Source organism: Oncorhynchus clarkii, chromosome 31 (genome assembly GCF_045791955.1).
Source record: "Oncorhynchus clarkii lewisi isolate Uvic-CL-2024 chromosome 31, UVic_Ocla_1.0, whole genome shotgun sequence".
NCBI lineage: Eukaryota > Metazoa > Chordata > Actinopteri > Salmoniformes > Salmonidae > Oncorhynchus > Oncorhynchus clarkii.
In genome coordinates, this window is record NC_092177.1 from 39,423,712 (window position 1) to 39,442,274 (window position 18,563).

At 42.0% G+C, this 18,563-nt stretch overlaps 1 protein-coding gene across 6 annotated transcripts in view; it reads right to left on the reverse strand.

The window, feature by feature from the left end:
* Nucleotides 1-18,563, reverse strand: part of LOC139390520 (LIM and calponin homology domains-containing protein 1-like) — a 153,139-nt gene that overhangs the window by 17,987 nt on the left and 116,589 nt on the right. For 3 of the 6 annotated variants that reach the window (XM_071137683.1, XM_071137681.1, XM_071137680.1), the window contains 2 exons: nt 6,354-6,779; nt 4,935-4,973 (listed from right to left, as the gene is read on the reverse strand). In XM_071137683.1, the coding sequence (XP_070993784.1) occupies nt 4,935-4,973; nt 6,354-6,779 (465 nt within the window). Of the gene's footprint in view, nt 1-4,934; nt 4,974-6,353; nt 6,783-18,563 lie in introns of all 6 variants that reach the window. The other 3 variants (XM_071137684.1, XM_071137685.1, XM_071137679.1) reach the window with 2 other exon arrangements.

Here is an 18,563-nt window from a genome sequence, read left to right on the forward strand (position 1 = left end):
TGAAATATATTTTCCATAACCAAAAATATTGCATTTTAAGCTGTTTGAAGCTGGTGTGCAATACTGAATGTTAAAAATGCAAAAATGAAACGTAAGAACGGGAAGCATAGAAATAGCCCACATAGAACTGATCTACCACTTCTTAGACTTGCTATCAATGAGGATGACATATCTATAAGTCATATTTCTATGTGAATTTGGCCAATAAATGTACAAATTGCAGCATAAATTATTATAATTATTTTGTCTTTTACTTTTGGTTTTGTACACCAGCATCAAACAGCTGAAAATATATATTCTCCCTTCAAGCTGATACCTTCGATGGTCCTCAAAGAACTACGTTGGACTTTACGCAAACTGGAAACCACATATCCTGACGCAGCACTTATTGTAGCTGGGGATTTTAGCATAGCAAATTTGAGGAAAACACTACCGAAGTTCTACCAACACATTGGGTGTAGTACTCGCGCTGGGAAAACATTGGACCACCGCTACTCAACTTTTAGAAATTCTTACAAGGCCCTCCCTCGACCTCCCTTAGGCAAATCTGATCACCCTTGCTCCACCCTTCCTATAGGCAGAAACTCAAACAGGAAGTACCCGTGCTAAGGTCTATTCAACGCTGGTCTGACCAATCGGAATCAATGCTTCAATGATTGTTTTGACCACGCGGATTGGGACATGTTCCACCCACAGGTGGTGAAGGTAGGAAACAACACCACTTTGCTTATCCTCAACACAGGGACCCCACAAAGGTGCATGCTCAGCCCCCTCCTGTACTCCCTGTTCACCCATGACTGCGTGGCCACTCATCAAGTTTGCAGACAATACAAAAGTAGTAGGCCTGATTACCAACAATGACGAGACAGTCTACAGGGAGGAGGTGAGGGCCCTGGGAGAGTGGTGCCAGGAAAATAACCTCTCCCTCAACAAAACAAAGGAGCTGATCGTGGGAGACTTGGAGGAGGCCGTAGGAGGGCAACAACCCAGCAACAGGACCGCTACCTCCGCTTTTGTGCAAGGAGGAGCACTGCCAGAACCCTGCAAAATGACCTCCAGCAGGCCACATATGTGCATGTGTCTGCTCAAATGGTCAGAAACAGACTCCATGAGGGTGGTATGAGGGCCCGACGTCCACAGATGGGGGTTGTGCTTACAGCCCAACACCGTGCAGGACATTTGGCATTTGCCAGAGAACACCAAGATTGGCAAATTCGCCACTGGCACCCTGTGCTCTTCACAGATGAAAGCAGGTTCACACTGAGCACGTGACAGATGTGACTGGAGTCTGGAGACGCCGTGGAGAACGTTCTGCTGCCTGCAACATCCTCCAGCATGACCGGTTTGGCGGTGGGTCAGTCATGGTGTGGGGTGGCATTTCTTTGGGGGTCCGCACAGCCCTCCATGTGCTCGCCAGAGGTAGCCTGACTGACATTAGGTACCGAGATGAGATCCTCAGACCCCTTGTGAGACCATATGCTGGTGCGGTTGCCCTGGGTTCCTCCTAATGCAAGACAATGCTAGACCTCATGTGGCTGGAGTGTGTCAGCAGTTCCTGCAAGAGGAAGGCATTGATGCTATGGACTGGCCCGCCCGTTCCCCAGACCTGAATCCAATTGAGCACATCTGGGACATCATGTCTCGCTCCATCCACCAACGCCACGTTGCACCACAGACTGTCCAGGAGTTGGCGGATGCTTTAGTCCAGGTCTGGGAGAAGATCCCTCAGGAGACCATCCGCCACCTCATCAGGAGCATGCCCAGGCGTTGTAGGGAGGTCATACAGGCACGTGGAGGCCACACACACTACTGAGCCTCATTTTGACTTGTTTTAAGGACATTACATCAAAGTTGGATCAGCCTGTAGTGTGGTTTTCCACTTTAATTTTGAGTGTGACTCCAAATCCAGACCTCCATGTGTTGATACATTTTTGTGTGATTTTGTTGTCAGCACATTCAACTATGTAAAGAAAAAAGTATTTAATAAGAATATTTCATTCATTCAGATCTACGATGTGTTATTTTAGTGTTCCCTTTATTTTTTTGAGCAGTGTATATAGCCATTGCGAATATGGGACCAAATACCTAACTTTTTACTACTTTAATGCACATAAGTGAATTTGTCCCAATACTTTTGGTCCCCTAAAATGGGGGAGCTATGTACAAAAATTGCTGTGATTTCATTGTATCATTTCAAATCCAAAGTGCTGGATAGAGAGACAAAACAACAACAAAAATGTTCACTGCCCCAATACTATTGGTGCTCATTGTATACACAGTATAGAAGCCTATCTATACAGAATAGCACAGAGCATCAAAGTCATACTCTGCAAGTATTTGACCCAGGTCTTATTTTGAGAACCACAGTGAGAGCCTCATAACCATTGGCGTTACAGTGATGGTCCATGTCCTTATGTGTGAGTGTATGCGACATGCATCATATGGTGAGCTCTCTCGTCTCTCTAGACATCCATGTTGCCTCCCACCATTTTCTAATGTTCCCGCTTCACACGTCTATACGTAACAGTACGTCAGTTTGGCATAGAGGACCTAAGTCCTCTGCCTATGTCACTACCTTACCCACTTGAATAAAATACAAAATAGTAACTATCAGGATGGAGATCAAGGAGGTTGTTTTTAAGTGAGTGCATTTCACAAGTGGCTCGTTTGCGTCAACTACCTTCACTAAATCCACTGCAAAGGTTTTGCCTGCAAACTTTGGTTTCAAATCGCAATGTTCTGGCATGTCTGCTTTGTGATTTTTTGGGGGGAGAGTTGTCTGTCTGAAGTTGTCTGTCTTTCTTTTTTTTTTTTACCCTTAGCGAAGTCGCCAAAAGAGTCCGTCACTGAAACCGGACCCTAGTCACTGCTGTTGCCTAGAGTCGTGTTTGCGAGACTATGAGCTCTCCACAAGACACAGGGGAGCGATAGAGGCACGTCCCATTCCACATTAGACCCTTGAAGGATAGAAGAGACAAAGTGACTCGGTGAGGCACGTCTTGAGTTCCAACGCTTGCTTTTGTGTGTGCGAGCGTGAGGCACGCAGATAACGGCGAAGCTGGTTAGAAACACATTTGAAAGTCAACCGCCAGTCCCGCTCCACTTCTCGTATATCTGAACGGATCGGATGGGTGCAATATGGTTACAAGTCCAGTAAGGTCAGAGTTTCCACCATTTGCTTAAACCTATCAGCTCCTTACAGATCTACTAGAAATGTCTAGAGGTTGCGCTCTAGGGATCTGTGCATACAGTGCCTTGCGAAAGTATTCGGCCCCCTTGAACTTTGCGACCTTTTGCCACATTTCAGGCTTCAAACATAAAGATATAAAACTGTATTTTTTTGTGAAGAATCAACAACAAGTGGGACACAATCATGAAGTGGAACGACATTTATTGGATATTTCAAACTTTTTTAACAAATCAAAAACTGAAAAATTGGGCGTGCAAAATTATTCAGCCCCTTTACTTTCAGTGCAGCAAACTCTCTCCAGAAGTTCAGTGAGGATCTCTGAATGATCCAATGTTGACCTAAATGACTAATGATGATAAATACAATCCACCTGTGTGTAATCAAGTCTCCGTATAAATGCACCTGCACTGTGATAGTCTCAGAGGTCTGTTAAAAGCGCAGAGAGCATCATGAGGAACATGGAACACACCAGGCAGGTCCGAGATACTGTTGTGAAGAAGTTTAAAGCCGGATTTGGATACAAAAAGATTTCCCAAGCTTTAAACATCCCAAGGAGCACTGTGCAAGCGATAATATTGAAATGGAAGGAGTATCAGACCACTGCAAATCTACCAAGACCTGGCGGTCCCTCTAAACTTTCAGCTCATACAAGGAGAAGACTGATCAGAGATGCAGCCAAGAGACCCATGATCACTCTGGATGAACTGCAGAGATCTATAGCTGAGGTGGGAGACTCTGTCCATAGGACAACAATCAGTCGTATATTGCACAAATCTGGCCTTTATGGAAGAGTGGCAAGAAGAAAGCCATTTCTTAAAGATATCCATAAAAAGTGTCGTTTAAAGTTTGCCACAAGCCACCTGGGAGACACACCAAACATGTGGAAGAAGGTGCTCTGGTCAGATGAAACCAAAATTGAACTTTTTGGCAACAATGCAAAACGTTATGTTTGGCGTAAAAGCAACACAGCTGAACACACCATCCCCACTGTCAAACATGGTGGTGGCAGCATCATGGTTTGGGCCTGCTTTTCTTCAGCAGGGACAGGGAAGATGGTTAAAATTGATGGGAAGATGGATGGAGCCAAATACAGGACCATTCTGGAAGAAAACCTGATGGAGTCTGCAAAAGACCTGAGACTGGGACGGAGATTTGTCTTCCAACAAGACAATGATCCAAAACATAAAGCAAAATCTACAATGGAATGGTTCAAAAATAAACATATCCAGGTGTTAGAATGGCCAAGTCAAAGTCCAGACCTGAATCCAATCGAGAATCTGTGGAAAGAACTGAAAACTGCTGTTCACAAATGCTCTCCATCCAACCTCACTGAGCTCGAGCTGTTTTGCAAGGAGGAATGGGAAAACATTTCAGTCTCTCGATGTGCAAAACTGATAGAGACATACCCCAAGCGACTTACAGCTGTAATCGCAGCAAAAAGTGGCGCTACAAAGTATTAACTTAAGGGGGCTGAATAATTTTGCACGCCCAATTTTTCAGTTTTTGATTTGTTAAAAAAGTTTGAAATATCCAATAAATGTTGTTCCACTTCATGATTGTGTCCCACTTGTTGTTGATTCTTCACAAAAAAATACAGTTTTATATCTTTATGTTTGAAGCCTGAAATGTGGCAAAAGGTCGCAAAGTTCAAGGGGGCCGAATACTTTCGCAAGGCACTGTACTAAGCAGGTGTGGTTTAGCAGGGCAGGCATGTGAGTCCGATGGGTAACGAAGAACCACTTACTCTGGGTCATCTGATACACTAGCAGCTCTGTGACTGAATCTACGAAAGCAGAGACATGGAGAAAGAGCACAAACACCAATGAACAAACACACAATTACAACACAATGCAATATATACAGACACGAGCCCACAACTACACAATGCAATATATACAGACATGAGAATAGTATAACAAAAAAAAGTGTGATGGAATATAGGGGGGCGTGTTAAAAACACCTCCAGGCTTAATGTACTTGTGTGGGTTACCGTTGACAACAGTATGAGTTCTTAGAAAACGAGCGTGCATGCTTAATGAGATACGGTAGGTTTAGTGTTATTGAAAAGTCAGTAATTGCTGTCTTAAATGGCAAAACATTTAAGGCAACAAGATCTGCGGATCCAAGTTAATAAAAAGTGTCCATTTGAACACAAGGTGGCGATCTAGTCAAAAATACAGCCAGCTGAGTACTTAGGAGAAAAACCACTGAATTCACTGCACTAATATAGGCCTCTACAGCATATTGTGTGGCGCAGATGGAAATGATCTCATGGCGCAGTCTAAAACAAAACTATCAATCAAAGCATGCATCTTTTATTAGCCTGCTCATAACCCATCTTCAAAGCTGGGGTTCGTCAACTTTTGCGACCACGATACCCAAATAGGCGGTTTGGGCTAACCGGGTTTGGGATTAAGTTCTAGAGTCACAGAGAGCTTTTAAAGCTGGATTTCTGATGTTGGGAAGGGTGTGAGTGAAAATGTGGCTTGTGGTCCTATTAAGACTGGCCACAATAAAGCAGGAGACCCAGTGAAGAGAGGTCTTATGAAAAGGAAAGCAAATATATTGTTTAATGGGCTGTATGTATTTGTCATGTCTGCCATACAGAGAGCGAAAATACATTTTCTACTACTACCAGTGTCGTTTTTGAGGGAGTTGCTTCAAACAGTGTGTATTGGAAAAGGTCAATGTCAAAGGTCATCATGCAAGGTTATTAAAAGGTCACATCTATGACAGGTCACCGTCATGTCTTGCTCACATGCTCAAAAATATAAAAACCCGAATGAACAAATCAAATACTAAAAAGAAAGTATTAGCTTCCATGCATCCAAAAGCAACACACTTCATTCAGACTTTAAACTCTTTCCTTAGCCTGCTCGGGTCAAAGCAGCTGAAATGATCTAATTCTGCCACTTGCGAAAGGTCATGCAATCTTCACATATGCCATCCAGAGGTGTGCATCACTGCTCGAGGTCACGGCCGCATGCTTACGAAGCAGGATTTCTAAATGTCTTCTGAAAGATCATGGGTAATGTAGTTCCCAGTATCTGATCTGTGTAGGCCGGGAGAAACCCAATGGCCATTAAGGTGTGATGCTCCTCTCTTAGACAACAGAGAATTTCGTATCGGTCACTCAATCCTAGTCGATGGACGACAGGCTCACATTGGCTGGAGGTCATCGTCGAGCCAAGATGGACGTCTCGCCACCGCCGGTTTGTCGCCCTCGCGACCTTCAACCTCCGACTTGCCCATGCGACCCAGGCAGGCGACCATCAGTGTGGTGGTTGCCCTGGCTGCAGGAACGGGCAGGAACTGGCTTGGACCGGTAGTGCTGCTGTGTTTTGGCGAGGTAAGGGCGTGGCGAGCCCACATGTCGTTGTTCCTCCCGGTGTCTGTCGCCAGGGATATAGCCAACCCCACCTTCTTTGGACCTGCCTCCTCCCTGTCCATCATGGGAGGGAACTTCCTGGTTGTTTCCGGGCTGGCCCCGGCGCTGGGGGGGCTCGTCACGACGATGGAGGTCGTCATGGGGCTGGTTGTCAGGGACGACAGGCGGTATAGTTCCTCGGAGCATGAGCGGGCGGGGGTACTGCTGAGAGAGTGGTTTGGTTAGCGTTGACCAAGGTTGTAATTAAGGAAGGCCATTTGACATTATTTCACTATTCAAATAATATCATTACATTTTTGGGGATATCTGGATATTCAAAGTTATTTTAAAACAGCAGAATGCTGCTTTTCTCCTTAGTTTTTGGCTAAAAAGAACAGTGAAAGAGATGTCTGATTTTCGCCATGATAGAACTGATTCTGTTACAAAAAGGTTTTCTGGTGAGTGTTTTGTATTGATCTGTGTCAGGTTTTGTGGAAACTCTGTTTGGTGTGTGTCTGTAATTGATATCTGAAGTGGGGAAAATAGCATACCGATGTCAGGGCAGACCAGAGCTCTAAATGCGCAGCAGTAGCTCAACACCGTACATTCAAAGTTGGTTTAATCAAATGAAGTATTGCAAATGTCATTGTATATTCTTGTAGGTAACAATGTCACAAGGATTGTGTAATTTAATTTATAACAAAGCATTGTCAAAACAGGCCTACCATTTATTTCTCTCCACAAATGAACACGCACTCAAGTAATCAAAGATAATGCTTAGATATCCGGATATTCGATGAACCGTGCCTATCCCTGGTCATAATATAAAGACCTTGGCATTGTCTCGGAACTCACCCCACTGGGCACAGATGTCAGTTCAACATCTAGTTTTGATTTACATTTGGTTGAGTTGCCAACATAAGTTGCCATCCTCGATTCAACGTAAAATCAACAAAAAATGCCACCATGTCATTGGATTTAGGTTCAAAGTTGGGTGAAAATGACGTGGAAACAATGTTGATTCAAACAGTTTTCGCCCAGTGAGACATTAGATGTGGAACATAGGTTTGTGAACGAAAGCAGAAAAAAACAGTATTGACTCACAAAGAAAGTATTGGCTATATCTAAGCTGCTCTGGTAAACCCCAAAGATACATTCTAAGGACCACATGAGTGATTACTCACGAAACCCAGGCCAAAAACACCATGATTTGGGCGATTTTCACAAAATGTAATCTATAGAACAGTCCTTAAAAAAATAAAAAAATAGGGGGTGGTTCAGCTTTAATATTTCAAGTAGATTGTGGCTTCAATTAATGTAAATGTCTGCATAATTTCCAATCCACCATATATATATATATATATATGTATTTTTTTTTCTCCAAGTAGTATACAGTGCCTTGCGAAAGTATTCGGCCCCCCTTGAACTTTGCGACCTTTTGCCACATTTCAGGCTTCAAACATAAAGATATAAAACTGTATTTGTTTGTGAAGAATCAACAACAAGTGGGACACAATCATGAAGTGGAACGACATTAATTGGATATTTCAAACTTTTTTAACAAATCAAAAACTGAAAAATTGGGCGTGCAAAATTATTCAGCCCCTTTACTTTCAGTGCAGCAAACTCTATCCAGAAGTTCAGTGAGGATCTCTGAATGATCCAATGTTGACCTAAATGACTAATGATGATAAATACAATCCACCTGTGTGTAATCAAGTCTCCGTATAAATGCACCTGCACTGTGATAGTCTCAGAGGTCCGTTAAAAGCGCAGAGAGCATCATGAAGAACAAGGAACACACCAGGCAGGTCCGAGATACTGTTGTGAAGAAGTTTAAAGCCGGATTTAGATACAAAAAGATTTCCCAAGCTTTAAACATCCCAAGGAGCACTGTGCAAGCGATAATATTGAAATGGAAGGAGTATCAGACCACTGCAAATCTACCAAGACCTGGCCGTCCCTCTAAACTTTCAGCTCATACAAGGAGAAGACTGATCAGAGATGCAGCCAAGAGGCCCATGATCACTCTGGATGAACTGCAGAGATCTACAGCTGAGGTGGGAGACTCTGTCCATAGGACAACAATCAGTCGTATATTGCACAATTCTGGCCTTTATGGAAGAGTGGCAAGAAGAAAGCCATTTCTTAAAGATATCCATAAAAAGTGTCGTTTAAAGTTTGCCACAAGCCACCTGGGAGACACACCAAACATGTGGAAGAAGGTGCTCTGGTCAGATGAAACCTGAATTGAACTTTTTGGCAACAATGCAAAACGTTATGTTTGGCGTAAAAGCAACACAGCTCATCACCCAGAACACACCATCCCCACTGTCAAACATGGTGGTGGCAGCATCATGGTTTGGGCCTGCTTTTCTTCAGCAGGGACAGGGAAGATGGTTAAAATTGATGGGAAGATGGATGCAGGACCATTCTGGAAAACCTGATGGAGTCTGCAAAAGACCTGAGACTGGGACAGAGATTTGTCTTCCAACAAGACAATGATCCAAAACATAAAGCAAAATCTACAATGGAATGGTTCAAAAATAAACATATCCAGGTGTTAGAATGGCCAAGTCAAAGTCCAGACCTGAATCCAATCGAGAATCTGTGGAAAGAACTGAAAACTGCTGTTCACAAATGCTCTCCATCCAACCTCACTGAGCTTGAGCTGTTTTGCAAGGAGGAATGGGAAAAAAATTCAGTTTTTCGATGTGCAAAACTGATAGAGACATACCCCAAGCGACTTACAGCTGTAATCGCAGCAAAAGGTGACGCTACAAAGTATTAACTTAAGGGGGCTAAATAATTTTGCACGCCCAATTTTTCAGTTTTTGATTTGTTAAAAAAGTTTGAAATATCCAATAAATGTTGTTCCACTTCATGATTGTGTCCCACTTGTTGTTGATTCTTCACAAAAAAATACAGTTTTATATCTTTATGTTTGAAGCCTGAAATGTGGCAAAAGGTCGCAAAGTTCAAGGGGGCCGAATACTTTCGCAAGGCACTGTAAATATTTGTAATATACACTGCTCAAAAAAATAAAGGGAACACTAAAATAACACATCCTAGATCTGAATGAATGAAATATTCTTATTAAATACTTTTTTATTTACATAGTTGAATGTGCTGAAAACAAAATCACACAAAAATCATCAATGGAAATCAAATTTATCAACCCATGGAGGTCTGGATTTGGAGTCACACTCAAAATGAAAGTGGAAAACCACACTACAGGCTGATCCAACTTTGATGTAATGTCCTTCAAACAAGTCAAAATGAGGCTCAGTAGTGTGTGTGGCCTCCACGTGCCTGTATGACCTCCCTACAACGCCTGGGCATGCTCCTGATGAGGTGGTGGATGGTCTCCTGAGGGATCTCCTCCCAGACCTGGACTAAAGCATCCGCCAACTCCTGGACAGTCTGTGGTGCAATGTGGCGTTGGTGGATGGAGCGAGACATGATGTCCCAGATGTGCTCCATTGGATTCAGGTCTGGGGAACGGGCGGGCCAGTCCATAGCATCAATGCCTTCCTCTTGCAGGAACTGCTGACACACTCCAGCCACATGAGGTCTAGCATTGTCTTGCATTAGGAGGAACCAACCGGACCAGCATATGGTCTCACAAGGGGTCTGAGGATCTCATCTCGGTACCTAATGTCAGTCAGGCTACCTCTGACGAGCACATGGAGGGCTGTGCGGCCCCCCAAAGAAATGCCACCCCACACCATGACTGACCCACCGCCAAACCGGTCATGCTGGAGGATGTTGCAGGCAGCAGAACGTTCTCCACGGCGTCTACAGACTCTGTCATGTCTGTCACGGGCTCAGTGTGAACCTGCTTTCATCTGTGAAGAGCACAGGGCGCCAGTGGCGAATTTGCCAATCTTGGTGTTCTCTGGCAAATGCCAAACGTCCTGCACGGTGTTGGGCTGTAAGCACAACCCCCACCTGTGGACGTCGGGCCCTCATACCACCCTCATGGAGTCTGTTTCTGACCGTTTGAGCAGACACATGCACATTTGTGGCCTGCTGGAGGACATTTTGCAGGGTTCTGGCAGTGCTCCTTCTGCTCCTCCTTGCACAAAGGCGGAGGTAGCGGTCCTGTTGCTGGGTTGTTGCCCTCCTACGGCCTCCTCTACGTCTCCTGATGTACCGTCCTGTCTCCTGGTAGCGCCTCCATGCTCTGGACACTACGCTGACAGACACAGCAAACCTTCTTGCCACAGCTCGCATTGATGTGCCATCCTGGATGAGCTGCTCTACCTGAGCCACTTGTGTGGGTTGTAGACTCCGTCTCATGCTACCACTAGAGTGAAAGCACCGCCAGCATTCAAAAGTGACCAAAACATCAGCCAGGAAGCATAGGAACTGAGAAGTGGTCTGTGGTCACCACCTGCAGAACCACTCCTTTATTGGGGTTGTCTTGCTAATTGCCTATAATTTCCACCTGTTGTCTATTCCATTTGCACAACAGCATGTGCAATTTATTGCCAATCAGTGTTGCTTCCTAAGTGGACAGTTTGATTTCACAGAAGTGTGATTGACTTGGAGTTACATTGTGTTGTTTAAGTGTTCCCTTTATTTTTTTGAGCAGTGTATATATATATATTCCTTCATTACTTTCCCTAACCCTACTACCCCTCCCCTAATTGTAGTAAACTAATGGACACCAACCCTTAGGCTTCTACTTCTAGCTTATACATACTATATACATTTTACGGACACAGCATACTTTACGTTAGTCATCTTTTGTTTGTTTCTATTCCCATCCTTCAGATATCTTCAACCACTCTCTTCTATCTCTATACACCACCCAGTTTTGAGTTCTATTTGCCATTTACAGTGGCAAGAAAAAATATGTGAACCCTTTGGAATTATCTGGATTTCTGCATAAATTGGTCATAAAATTAGATCTGATCTTCATCTAAGTCACAACAATAGACAAACAATAGTATCCCCCCCCCCCCTTCCTTGTCACAACACATCTGATTGGCTCAAACACATTAAGAAGGAAATAAATTCCACAAATGAACTTTTGACAAGGCACCTGTTAATTGAAATGCATTCCAGGTGACTACATCATGAAACTGGTTGAGAGAATGCCAAGAGTGTGCAAAGCTGTGACCAAGGCAAAGGGTGGCTATTTGAAGAATCTCAAATCTAAAATATATTTTGATTTGTTTAACACTTTTTTGGTTACTACATGATTCCATGTGCATTATTTCATAGTTTTGATGTCTTCACTATTATTCTACAATAGTAAAAATAAAGAAAAACCCTTGAATGAGTAGGTGTTCTAAAACCTTTGACCAGTTAGTGTATGTCAATAGATCTGCCAGAAACACATAAGGAGACTCGTCCAAAATAAAGAAGACGACAAACATCGCAAACAGCAGACTCCTGGCAAACATCGAAACCACGAACGTCTGGGCTTGGTTTTCACATGGAACGAGAGGGCAGCTGTGTGTCCAACACCAACAAAAGCAGTGCACCACAGCAAAGCTTATGTTTGGAAAGCTCCTCGGACATCCCCAGAATAACTATTTTTGTGTGTTCTAAATGGCACCATGCTCCCTATATAGTGCACTACTTTTGACCAGAGCCTTGTACTGCACTATATCAGAAACAGGATGCCATTTAAGACACAAGACTTGGAACATGCCCTATACACAAGTCATATTTCCACTTTAGAGTGTCGTTAGTCAGCCAAAATAGTGACAAGCCAGGTTTTCAGATATCAGTGAGGCCAGAGAGAGCAGACATATCCATAGAGTGGATCCAAATTCAACTCACAAATGGGCCCAAATGAGCATCCGTCATGTCTGTGTCATAAAATAACAGGCAAAGTTAAACTCTTACGAAACGGTTTACTGAATCCCTCAGAGTTTGTGTAAATAGTTGTCTGCAAAAGACCTTAAGTGTCTGTAAGGGAATACCCCCCTGAATTGGACAAAAATGAATGGCAAGATATTGGCATTGGACAAACCATATACACGATGTCCAATACCACCCAAAGCGGCGTTGATTCGTGCAAAGTATATGGCAAATGCCATAATGCCATATGGCAATTGCCAATTGTAACACTTCAAAAATCCAACAGGGGGCGAGTGCGCTCCACCTGGGTTTTTCATATTGGAAATGCAACCCAAGTCAACATCCAAAAGCAAAATTTTGAAAAAATGATTTTTTTTCCAAAAACGTTTCACCCCTTAAAAAAGTGCTTTCTGGGCCTTTTTTCGAAATTCTTTCGATTTTTTTGTCAATTACACATGTGTAAGAGCTGTATGAATATACTTTTGTCCAATTTTTTTATCATATTTTTTTTATTTTAATTACATGCGCATAAGGCATATGTTTTGTCCATTTGCAATATGATTTCATAGGAAGTCAAAAGTCAAAAATTTCAAAATTTGGTAAAAAACTTCACACATCCTTAAAAAAGTGCTTTCTGGACCGTTTTTCAAAATTCTTTAAATTTTTGTGTCAATTACACATGTATAAGAACTTTATCAACATACTTTAGTCATTCTTTATTATCATATTTGTATTTTTTTTACTTGTGCATGAGGCATATGTTTTCTCCATTTGGAATATGATTTCATGGGAAGTCAAAAGTCAAAAGTCAAAAATGTCAAAATTTGGTAAAAAACTTCACACATCCTTAAAAAAGTGCTTTCTGGACCGTTTTTCAAAATTCTTTCAATTTTTGTGTCAATTACACATGTATAAGAACTTTATCAACATACTTTAGTCATACTTTATTATCATTTTTTTTTATTTTTTACTTGTGCATAAGGCATATGTTTTCTCCATTTGGAATATGATTTCATAGGAAGTCAAAAGTCAAAAGTCAAAAATGTCAAAATTTTATAAAAAACTTCACACACCCTTAAAAAAGTGCTTTCTGGACCGTTTTTCAAAATTATTTTGAATTTTGTGTCAATTACACACGTATAAGAACTGTATCAACATACTTTATTCGTATTTTATTATCATCATTTTTTATTTTTTTTACTTGTGCATAAGGCATATGTTTTGTCCATTTTCAATATGATTTAATAGGATGTCAAAAGTCGATTTTTTTTTTTTTTTTTTAAACTTTAAAAACTAAAAAAAAGTGCTTTCTGGACCGTTTTTCGAAATTGTTTCGATTTTAAGACAATTAATCATGTGTAAGAAGTGTATGAATATAATTTTGTAAAATGTTATTATCATAATTTTTTTTTTTACTTGTGCATAAGGAACATGATTTGTCCATTTGCAATATGATTTCATAGGAAGTCAAAAGTCAAAGTCAAAAGTCAATTTTTTTGGGGCCAAAATTGACTGAACTGATGAACTCGGGACGGCCGGGCAGTGATAGTTGTTCATTTCCATCACTCGTTGTGTTGATTTCATCATGTCCATTTGGTGATGTTTTTTCACTATAGAATCATATTGCAAATGCGCGTGCAACTGGTAACCGAAAAAAAAAAAATGATGATTTCATTATGTCCATTTGTTTATGTTTCCTTACTTTTTCAAAGTCACTGTGCATTTGCAATATGTTTTAATGGGCAGGTACCATCACGAATTTGTCATGCTCAAAATTCAAACTATACTTTGCTCAAACTATACCTTTGTCAACTTGTATTATCATACTTTTTTTTGTTTTACTTGTGCATAAGGCATATGTTTTGTCCATTTGCAATATGATGTCATAGGAAGTCAAAAGTCAAAGTCAAAAGTAACGATTTTCCTCCGTGCAACTGGTGATCTGAAATGTGCAACTGGTGATCTGAAATGTGCAACTGGTGATCTGAAATGTGCAACTGGTAACCCAAAAAAAAAAAAAAAGATTTTTTTTGTTTATGTTTCCTTACTTTTTCAAAGTCACTGTGCATTTGCAATATGTTTTAATGGGCAGGTACCATCACGAATTTGTCATGCTATAAAAATCCTGCAGGAATGTGAAATTGACTGGCCCGATGAACTCGGGATGGCTTTGCAGTGATTCTGGGTCATCTCAATCGCTTGTTTGGGTTGATTTCAGAATGTCGCTTTTGGTGATGTTTTTTCACTATAGAATCATATTGCAAATGCACGTGCAACTGGTCACCCAAAAATAAAAAAAATGTTGATTTCATTATGTCCATTTGTTTATGTTTCCTTACTTTTTCAAATTCACTGTGCATTTGCAATATGTTTCAATGGGCAGGTACCATCACGAATTGGTCATGCTATAAAAATCCTGCGGGATTGTGAAATTGACTGGCCCGATGAACTCGGGATGGCTTTGCAGTGATTCTGGGTCATCTCAATCGCTCGTTTGGGTTGATTTCAGAATGTCGCTTTTGGTGATGTTTTTTCACTATAGAATCATATTGCAAATGCACGTGCAACTGGTCACCCAAAAATAAAAAAAATGTTGATTTCATTATGTCCATTTGTTTATGTTTCCTTACTTTTTCAAAGTCACTGTGCATTTGCAATATGTTTTAATGGGAGGGTACAATCACGAATTGGTCATGCTATAAAAATCCTGCGGGATTGTGAAATTGACTGGCCCGATGAACTCGGGATGGCTTTGCAGTGATTCTGGGTCATCTCAATCGCTCGTTTGGGTTGATTTCAGAATGTCGCTTTTGGTGATGTTTTTTCACTATAGAATCATATTGCAAATGCACGTGCAACTGGTCACCCAAAAATAAAAAAATGTTGATTTCATTATGTCCATTTGTTTATGTTTCCTTACTTTTTCAAAGTCACTGTGCATTTGCAATATGTTTCAATGGGCAGGTACCATCACGAATTGGTCATGCTATAAAAATCCTGCAGGAATGTGAAATTGACTGGCCCGATGAACTCGGGATGGCTTTGCAGTGATTCTGGGTCATCTCAATCGCTCGTTTGGGTTGATTTCAGAATGTCGCTTTTGGTGATGGTACCTCACTGTTTAAACATATTGCAAATGTACAAGAGTCAAGTGGACAAGAGTCCATCAGTCAATTAGATATCATTCTGACACCAAACTGATACAAACTGACACCAAACCCACTTTTTCCAACTCGTTTAGTAGCCAACTATTACATACTTCAGAGCTGGCCCAAAATTCACAACGCCTTCGGTTCAAACCATAAAAAAACCATAAAACACGTAGTTACGTTCTAGCTCCATTTCTTATGTTATGTGTTGGCCTAGCTGAGGCGACCCCGAATCCCAAGTTTCGGCTCGATAGGTCATTTGGTGTCCGAGAAAAACCCTAATTGGTGCTGAAAATCCACTATTTTCCATGACTTGCTACGGGGTCCTTGAACGAGCTATCGGACAGAAACGTTGGGGTCCGTCTCTATGGGCCGAGCCGGTTTCAATGCACCTAGCCTTGCGTCTCTGAGACTTTTCTAAACGTCGTCATTTTCGTGATGGTCAAAATGAATTGAAGGTATTGCAAATGTACGAGGCTGTTTCTCGGTCCGAGAACCGTCTAGAGCCACGTAACTCACCACGCACCATCGACCGGAGGTCTAGAATAGGTTTCTAAAGTTTCGGAACTCTAGGTCTGACGGTTCTTTTTTAGCTCGAACAAAGCTAACTATTGCAGCCACTGTCTGTCTCTACGCACCCCAATACGTCCCTCCTTCCAAGTTGTGTTTTAGTGTGATTTTTTTTTCCTTTGAATTTTTTTGGGAAAAATGACTGATTTACAGTTCATGGGGGTTGCCTAATCACACATGACGTTTTGGAAAGATCAGACTTTTTTAACCCCTCGAAACAGCCCCTGAGACACCAATTATGGCACTTCCGGTTGGCACAGGAAGCTATAAATCAACACATATCCTCATTGGGGTATGCTGTTACAGAATCCTGAGTTTTAAGTCCTTACGTTAAGAACTGACTGATTTACACAGGGTTGAATGCACTATGTCTGTCAAACTGCAGGCAGGGTATGGGTAAACACTTTTAGGGGCATTTTAACCACTTCCGGTTGGTCCAGGAAGCTTAGAATCAACACAGGTAGACCTCATAGTGGCCTGATGGACTGGTACCGAAGACAGGTTCATACGGCATTCATAACCCATATAGACTTCAGGTTGAAATTAGGGGTGCAGGCAATGTATTCCTATGGGGAGAGATGACACTGTAATCTGTCAGATCAAAAAACACTGTTTTACTGTTAAGGGTTAAGGCCACACGGTCAAGGTTAGGCTTGCACAGATCGGGAGGACCTTAGGAACATTCATGTGGTGGAATTTTTCTTCTCACCCTAAAGGTTCTCTCACTGTCACTCAAAAGCAAATGACATTGTGGGGCAGGCTTCATTTTGGGCCTACTTTTCTAATGGTTGTTGCGCTTAGACCGAGCGAGCTACGGTCAAGCGGGATAGCTCGTTGAACTCAGCACAGTCTGGAGACTATGGTGATGCCATTTTTTGTGTTGATTTCAGAATGCCATTTTGGTGATGGTCCCTCTCCGTTTAAACATATTGCAAATGCACAAAAGTCAACTAGCAAGTCAGTGTCCATCATTCAATTAGATGTCATTATGACACCAAACCCACTTTTTCCTACTCATTTAGAAGCCAACTATCACATATGTCAGAGCAGTCCCATAATTCACAGCGCCTTTAGTTTAAAACATAATAAAAAGGTAAAACACATAGTTACGTTCTAGCTGCGGGTCCAGTTCGGACATTATGTGAACGCCTATGTGAGGCGACCCCGAATCCCGAGTTTCGGCTCGATAGGTCATTTGGTGTCCGAGAAAAACCCTAATTGGTGCTGAAAATCCACTTTTTTTCCATGCCTTGCTACGGGGTCCTTGAACGAGCTATCGGACACAAACGTTGGGGTCCGTCTCTATGGGCCGAGCCGGTTTCAATGCACCTAGCCTTGCGTCTCTGAGACTTTTCTAAACATCGTCATTTTCGTAATGGTCAAAATGAATTGAAGGTATTGCAAATGTACGAGGCTGTTTCTCGGTCCGAGAACCGTCTAGAGCCTCGTAACTCACCACGCACCATCGACCGGAGGTCTAGAACAGGTTTCTAAAGTTTCGGAACTCTAGGTCTGACGGTTCTTTTTTAGCTCGAACAAAGCTAACTATTGCAGCCACTGTCTGTCTCTACGCACCCCAATACGTCTCTCCATCCAAGTTGTGTTTTAGTGTGATTTTTTTTTCCTTTGATTTTTTTTGGGAAAAATGACTGATTTACAGTTCATGGGGGTTGCCTAATCACATATATGAAGTTTTGGACAGATCTGACTTTTTTAACCCTTCGAAACAGCCCCTGAGACACCAATTATGGCACTTCCGGTTGGCACAGGAAGCTATAAGTCACCACATATCCTCATTGGGGTATGCTTTTACAGAATCCTGAGTTTTAAGTCTTTACGTTAAGAACTGAGTTATTTACGGAGGGTTTAGTATGTGTGTGTTATTTCAGAAAATCATAGAAAATCACAGAAATCTCGCAGAGCTCCGCAGCACACTTTAAAAAGATTCGTATGAACACCCTGCAACTGGATCTGTAACCGTTGAAAAAAAAACGCCTATTTGTGAACATCACAGATTTGTCATTGTTCCGTTTCTCTTAAATGACGATAGATAAATGGCTGGTTCTTTTTTTATTGACACCGGAGGCTCCTTGAATTTGACCTGAAGTGGAAAAATAATTTCTCTATTTCCATTTTGGACCTTTAATCCCAGAAAAATGGCCATAACTCAAAAACCGTCGAGGCCTAGACGCCATCTTGTTCGGGGCCAACTGCCCATTATGCCAAACCTACGCTCACCAAGTTTTGGCTTCAAAATATTTTCCGTTTTCGAGATAAGGCCCCGTCGTGATTTGTGATGTTTTGCCAAATTGCCATATGATTCCGTATGCCCTCTTGTGGGAATTTCCGGGATAGCGGAAAAACGGTCAAAAACTTGTTTATTTTATAAAACGGAAATCGAATGTCCGACAAAGTTCATTTGATGACTTCCCGGTAGGTCCGGCCCTACCGCACGGCCCGACGCCGACCG